We start from the raw sequence: 7,714 nt of genomic DNA on the forward strand, positions 1-7,714 counted from the left end.
TAGACAAGTTTTCTTATAATACTTTTTAACTGTTTTACTGAGGTATAACTGTCATAAAATGTACATATTTAAAGTATACAGTTTGATCAGTTCAGGCATTTAGACACATTCTTGAACCCATCAATAAAATCAATGTAATAAACATACCTATCACCTACAAAAGTTTCTTTGAGCCTCCCTGTAATGCTTCCTTCTTTCTTCTTCTTACCTCACCTCTACCAACTGTTCCATTGTCCCCAGAAAACCAGGAATCTGCTTTCTGTCACTATAGTTTTCATTTTATAGAATTTTAAGTTTATTTTTATTTTTTTATTTTAGAGAGAGAGCGAGAGTGGGGGAGAGGGGCATAGAGAGAGAGGGAATCCCAAACAGGCTCCACACTCAGCATGGAGCCCAACGTGGGGCTCAATCTCATGACCCTGGGATCAATCTTAGCCAAAATGAAGAGTCAGACACTCACCTAACTGAGCCATCCAGGCACCCCTCATTTTCCAGAATTTTACTTAATAAAGTCATATAGCATATACTTTTTGGTCTTTTTTTTTTTTTTAACTCAGCATAATTATTTTGAGACTCATGTATATTGGGCATATCAATAGTTCATTCCTTTTCATTGCTAAGAAGTATCCTATATCACAGTTTGATGGAACTAACTTACATGCAAATACATTCACCTCTATTATTTAGGAGAATTAATACAACAATTTTCACAAAAATTTTAAAGCAGTAGCACCTTTGTTTCTGTGTAGAAAAAAAACATTGAGCGTGAGTCCTAAATTTGGCGATTGTTGCAAAGGTAATTCTCTTGAGGTGTGAGGATATGCCCAGGAGACAACATGCTGTAGCGCAGATTGAGAAGAAACCTAGGAAGAGCCTGAAAAGACATTCTGTATTCGGCATTTAAGGGTTTCTGGATATATCACGTGAAGGATTACTGTAATGGTAATTCCTGGGAACTGCTGATTGAAAAGATTATTAAACTAGCTATCAGAAGATGCATTGTAATCCCAGTTGTGCCAGCTATATGACATTGATTAAGTCACATCACCTCTCTGAACTTCATATTCTTTACATAAGGGAGGATAAGAACCTTGGGCCTGTCAGGCCTGCTAATTATGTAATGCAGATTGTATTCTAGAGAAGAGTAGCCATCTATCTCATTAAGGGAAGAGAGGGTAGGAGCTGAAATCTAGTGTCCTCTAAGACAAGTTGTGTGCCTTAACATGAGGCGTATCTGCTCAGAGCAGAAAGCCTTTTTCAGATTTTCACAGTTGCCCATCTATTCACCAAGCAGTGTACAACCACACTGAGTCTTCCTGGAAGGGAGGAAAGGGGGGTTGAATGAGATGCTTAATTTGCTCCAGGTGCTGTATAGACCGTAGTGGCTCTGTCTATGTCTACCTCACAGGATTGTTACAGAGAACAATGAGATGTGTGTGAAAGTACTTTGAAAAGTACAGTGTTACATAAATATAATGTCTTGATATTTTGCTTTTCATCTGTGGTTTACTTTAGGGTAGATACAACAAGAATTGAATACTCCATTCCTTTAAGAGAAAACTGGGCACTGCCATACTTTGCATGCCAAATTGCTGCACTTACAGGCTATTTAAAAAGCAACCTAAATACTTATGGAGAGGTAAGATACAAACTTATTTGTCACAGTTAATTTTGATGTATTGCAAATGTATATAATTTTAAAGTTAGTCATATTAACAGGTCAGTGATATTCAGTGAAGCCTAATTACTACATAATAAAGGATATATTTACAGAGTCTTACTATAACATTATTAGTCTAGTCAGATTGACGGGTAAATTATTATTTTTTTAAAGTTTATTTATTTATTTTGAGAGAGGCAGAGACCGTGCCAAGTGAGGGAGGGGCAGAGAGACGGAGAGTGAGAATCCCAAGCAGGCTTCGTGCTGCCAGCGCAGAGGCCCACGTGGGGCTTGAACTCACGAAACCATGAGGTCATGACCTGAGCCAAAACCAACAGTCAGATGCTTAACCAACTGAGCCACCTAGGTGCCCCTGATGGGTAAATTATTTTTAAGAGAAAGGAGATGTTGTATCGTTTCAGTGCAGTTACTTGGCAAATAAATGAAGAGTTTATTATTTTGAAAATTAATCTCTCATTCTTTTACCATTTCTTTTCTGTAATATTGATAGCTTTTAGTCATTGCAAGTTAAGAAAATATTAATGAAGATGTATAGAGTGACTACAAATGGCAGCAGTGTTATCTTTCATGGTAGCACCGCATATTTTCTGTTTTTCTGGCAACCTCTGCTCTAATTTTTTATCACAATGATTTTGTTATTTTGAAAGGTTATACAAGTGGAATTATATAGTATGTTATCCTTCAAGATTGGCTTTTTTTCTTTTTTTTTTTTTTTAATGTTTATTTTTGAGAGAGAGAGAGGGAGAAAGAGAATGAGCAGGGGAAGGGCAGAGAGAGAGGAAGAGAGAGAATCCCAAGCAGTCTCTGTACTGTCAGCACAAAGCCTGACATGGGGATCCATCTCACCAGCTGTGAGATCATGACCTGAGCCGAAATGAAGAGTCGGAGGCTTAACTGACTGAGCCACTCACGTGCCCCAAGATCGGCTTTTTTCATTTAGCCTAATGCCCTTGACATCCTAAGTTATTGCATTGTGTCAATAGTTTGCTTAGTTTCATTGCTGAGTAGTATTGGAATAGGATGTGTATTTTAATCACATATTTGGTAGTTTGCTTCCCATTCTTGAGTCTAGATCTTGTGATCCCTGTTGCATCAGGCTGTCCAAGCTCAGATCTTTGTGCAGTTATTTGGAGCTATGTAGACATATCTGTGGTTGATTACTAAAATACATTTAATGTGTCAAGTAATATGTGTAAAATAGTTAACAATAAAGGCATAGTTGAAAATGAAGTGAGCAGGATAAAGGATAGACAAAAGTGCACAGAATTTTGAAAATGTTCAGAGAAAGGAAAAACAGCTAATTGTGCAGATTGTGTTTGACATATATTTTTTAAAAATCTTTTTTTTAAGTGTTTGTTTATTTTTAAGAGAGAGCGTGCATGAGCAGGGAGAGGCAGAGAGAGGGAGACAGAGGATCTGAAGCAGGCTCCACACTGACAGCGGAGAGCCCGATGTGGGGCTCTGAACTCATGAACTGTGAGATCATGACCTGAGCTGAAGTTGGAGGCTTAACTGACTGAGCCACTCAGGCACCCCCCACCCCCCGCCCATATATTTCTATCTTATTTCACACTGTGTATCCTTTAAAGTAGTTTGAGGGTAAACCCATGGCATGAGTAATTTGCTTCATTGTACTGTAGCTTTTTCCTAACATCCTTGAAGTATCTCCACATGCCCAGTAGGTTAGTTAGGACGGATCTAGACCTGATTTCTGGTACTGTTTTCTCAGGGGATGATGGTTTCAGGTCTGGTTATTAGAGTTCTGGTTGTTCCACATTAGAAGTTTCCAGAACACTTTCTTTTAAAGCTATGGTGATATGAAGAACAGAAGCTTATGTGTTCTATCAGTGCTAAGCTCTCTAGGCCTTGCAGTTGGTATTCTTTGACCAACTGATAGAATTTTTCCATCTCTTACACTTTGTTTTCTGGTCTTAATCTTATTCAGGGTGCTGGAAAATCTTTATATGTGCTGACGGCCTGAAGTATTTCTCATTTTGGAATCTTTTATTTTTTAATTTTTAAAAAGTGTGTGTGTGTGTTTTTTTTTGTTTTTGTGTTTTTTTTTTTTTTTTTGAGAGAGAGAGAGCATGAGCAGGGGAGGGGCAGAGAGAGACACAGAATCTGAAGCAAGCACTATGCTCCAAGCTGTCAGCACAGAGCCTGATGCGGGGCTCGAACTCACGAACTGTGAGATCATGACCTGAGCCAAAGTTGAATGCTAAACCAACTGAGCCACCTAGGCACCCTGGAAGACTTAGTTTTAGAAGAGAGCATGGCTATTAGGTTTCTTGACTAGACTAGACCCTTATTGCCTTTCTCCTTTGCTATTCTTATCAGAACAAAGTCATGTGATACCATGGCTGATGGAGGAATTGGCAATAAAAATGCAGATCCCTGGAGGAAGTAGAGGTTGTTAGAAATATGCTAAGGAACAATGGATTTGTCAGACTTGGGTTTCTCACTAAGGGATCACTTAGGAGATAACATTTGGAAAGACAGAATTGATTTTAGCCAGGCAAGGACAAGAAATCCTTGTGTTTAGTATGTTAGCAGAGGAAAAAAGAGTTTTATATGATTGACAGTACAAGCATTGGGGAAAGGCAAGGGCACACATTTGCTGAGAAGTAATGAAAAAAGAGCAGTGGGCTTTTTTCCTTGGACTGTGGAATAGGCTGAGACATAAACAGACTGTTTAAATGGAAACTCTTAGGGAAATTTGGAAGTGAACATGTTTTTTAGGGTGAATGGAGTTACTTTCACAATACAAAAGCCCGTCGCCACGTCTAGCAAAAGCCACCGTTGTCTTATATTTATTACTTTACCTCTTGTGATAAAAGAAAAATATACTGACTTTTTTCCCTTTGTCTTCCTGAAATTCTCAATATGGTTTTGAACTTTGAGGATTTATTTATCTCTGTGTTTTATTTAAGATCTTATTGTTTATGTAAGGATTTAATAATAATTATGTGACTTAAAAACAAAATTTCTAGAATTATATAGCTTAAAGTTGAACCAGTAACAGGGCTGCAACTTTGAGGTAACAACCTCATGGATTTTTATAGTAATGAAGCTACTGATATTTAGTCTCTTTCTTTTGTTTTCCCTAGAGGTTTTGCTACTTGTTGATGAGTGCTTCAACTTACACGTTTATGATGATGTGGGAGTACAGCCACTATCTCTTATTTCTTCAAGCAATATCTCTATTCTTGCTAGATAGTTTTTCACTGGAGCAAAGTGAGAAGGTACTTTGAATTTTAAAATTGTGGTTTTAAATCCGGAGAATAAATATTTTTATAGTGTCGTATCTTTAGGTAATTTGGCTTTTAAGCTTTATTTTGAAATTTTTGTTGTTTGGGTTTTGTTTGTTTTGTTTTGGGAGGCAGCGGTGGGATTATTTTGAAATGTTTTAATAGGCTCTGACTTCACACTTGTACTCAAAAGATTGTTAAACTCATTCTCCCAGCCATTTAAGAAGGACTTCGAAATTCCCTTCAAGACAGCCTGCTTACCCAAAGTCACCATGTGCTTTTGCTCTTTTAAGCCATTTCTCCTTCCCTTTCTATTTCTTTAAAAAAAAAAAAAAAAAAGTTAAATATAGAATAGACACAAAAGAGTGTATATACGCTGTGTAAATATACTATATGGAATAACACATGACTGTTTGACCATCCAGGCCAAGAAATAGAGCATTTGAATACCCAGAAGTCCCGCTTTTAACTGCTTCCAGTCAACAGAAGCAACTGTTGCTCCCTCCCCAACAGAGGTTCACTGTCCTGAGTTTTGTTAATCCTTTCCTCCTGTTTCCTTGTGGTTTTTACCACCTATCTATATATTCCTTAAGACATGCTGAAAATAATGTATTGTTTACTTTTGTCTGATTTGCTTTTGAGATTCATCCTTGATGATGTACAGACCTATATTTCTTTCATGTTTATGTATTTACACATTCTATTGTTGATGGACATTTCAGGTTTTTTTCCAGTTTATTGTCCATATGACCAATGCTGCTATAAGCATTCTTACCTGGGACATAAGTGTAAGATTTTTCTAGAGTATACACTTCATAGTGGAATTACAAGTCAAAGGATATATGCATATTCAACCTAACCACATAGCAAGACTTTGTCCAGAATGGTTCTATCAGTTTATATAACTGCCTACAGTGGTTAAAGGTTCCCATCAGTGTTTGGTTCCTTTTTTTATCTTTATCTTTTTCACTCTTTTCTTATCTTTTATTTATAAACATTTATTAAGTATTTAATATGTTGTCCAAGCCAGAAACTCGTGGGTCTTCTTGCTCTTTCTTTTCTTCATCCTATATATTTAGATGATCCAGAATCCTGATGAATATCAACATTTAGGTTAATTGAATTGAGGGTGTTTAACATAAAGAGTCATTAATCAAATACAACGCCATTATCTTATTAATTGAAAGGGTAGCAAGAACCCAAAAGCATCATACAGGCAGCAACTGCAGGAAGCAGTTACCACCACTAGAGTTGAGGGAGCAAAGGGGAGAAATTGGAGTTTTTAAAACTTCAAAACTTAGAAGAGGAACCCCTGTGGAGCTGAAACTCAGGCTTCTAAGGAGGGGCTGCCTCCCAGCTTTGCTGGAGTCTCTGAACTGGAGAAATGGAACCCAGACTTCTGAGAATGGGGGCTCTGTCCAGCTGGCCCTGGGGTCTCCGGGGCAAGAGAATGTGTTAAAGCTGGTCTGTCGAGTGTTGGAGAAGCTGCACATGCATTTAGCTGCTTTAGCTGGAAGGAATTGCTCTAGTGGAGTGAAGAAGTATTGCTGATATGATACTCACAGGAACTGCAAAGCAGACAGGAAGCCACAAGCTCCTCCCTTCTTCTTCAGCCTTATTATCTCTCTCTAGCATTTCATATTGGCAGAGTTTAATAGGGAGCCAACTGGAAAAGCAGAGACATAGAAAGCAGAGTCCTCAACCCCAGCATTACAAGACAGTGGGTAGAGGGATAGGTTTGGAGCTAAGAGACAGTCACTCAATAACTAGCACACATCTCCAGAACCAGCATCCAAAATCAGGAAGTAGAATTTTTTTAGCACCTGGAAGATCCCATTGTGCCTTCTCCCAGTCAATGTTTCAGCCTTCCTACAGTAAGGTATTTCTTTTTCTTAATGGCTCTGGCCTTCTAAGAGGCCAGATATTTTTTTTTCTGTTTTTCTTTTTCTTTCTCTTTTTCTTTTTCATTTTGTTTTCTTTTCTTTTCCCTTTAATACTGTCTTTTGATTTCCTCCCCTATCTAATGTCTATATTTTGTCTTAGTTTTCCCTTTCCAAAAGGAATTAATCTTATGGTAGAGAAAATTAGTATATTATTGAATTTTAGAAAAGAAATCTTTTTTTTTTTTTTTTTTTAGATGTTAGAAAAGAAATTTTCTAAGACAACTTTCTTGGGAGATCTTCTATTAAGATATTGAATTTGACTTTCTTATGCTCACTGTTAAATGGACCAAATCTAAAAATACTGGTCTCTGGTGCTACATTTCATGGCAATGTTTTTACTAGGTGGTGTTTGGGAACTGCTGCTAAAGATGATAATTTTTGATGTATGCAGTTTGATGATGTATAGATGGATTTTATTTTATTTTTTTTTTTCAACGTTTATTTATTTTTGGGACAGAGAGAGACAGAGCATGAACGGGCGAGGGGCAGAGAGAGAGGGAGACACAGAATCGGAAACAGGCTCCAGGCTCTGAGCCATCAGCCCAGAGCCCGACGCGGGGCTCGAACTCACGGACCGCGAGATCGTGACCTGGCTGAAGTCGGACGCTTAACCGACTGTGCCACCCAGGCGCCCCGAGATGGATTTTAATAACAGGGCAAGCAAGCCAAGTAAAATTAAATCAGAGCCTAGGACTAAGATTTTTTTCAGTCTGATTTAGATGTCCTTGGTTTTAAATCTTTTTACTTTGCTTATAAGAGTTATTTCTAAGAAAATAAGAAATTCATTTCATACCATAACATTAAAAATACAGATTATGGCACAAAAACAGACACATAGACCA

General features: G+C 37.7%; 1 protein-coding gene across 6 annotated transcripts in view; it reads left to right on the top strand.

The window, feature by feature from the left end:
* Positions 1-7,714, top strand: part of DPY19L4 (dpy-19 like 4) — a 68,791-nt gene that overhangs the window by 25,568 nt on the left and 35,509 nt on the right. For all 6 annotated transcript variants that reach the window (XM_040494007.1, XM_040494008.1, XM_040494009.1 and 3 more), the window contains 2 exons: positions 1,516-1,639; positions 4,789-4,923. In XM_040494007.1, the coding sequence (XP_040349941.1) occupies positions 1,516-1,639; positions 4,789-4,923 (259 nt within the window). The remainder of the gene's footprint in view (positions 1-1,515; positions 1,640-4,788; positions 4,924-7,714) is intronic.

Source organism: Herpailurus yagouaroundi, unplaced genomic scaffold (genome assembly GCF_014898765.1).
Source record: "Herpailurus yagouaroundi ecotype Mexico unplaced genomic scaffold, PumYag 186, whole genome shotgun sequence".
Lineage (NCBI taxonomy): Eukaryota > Metazoa > Chordata > Mammalia > Carnivora > Felidae > Herpailurus > Herpailurus yagouaroundi.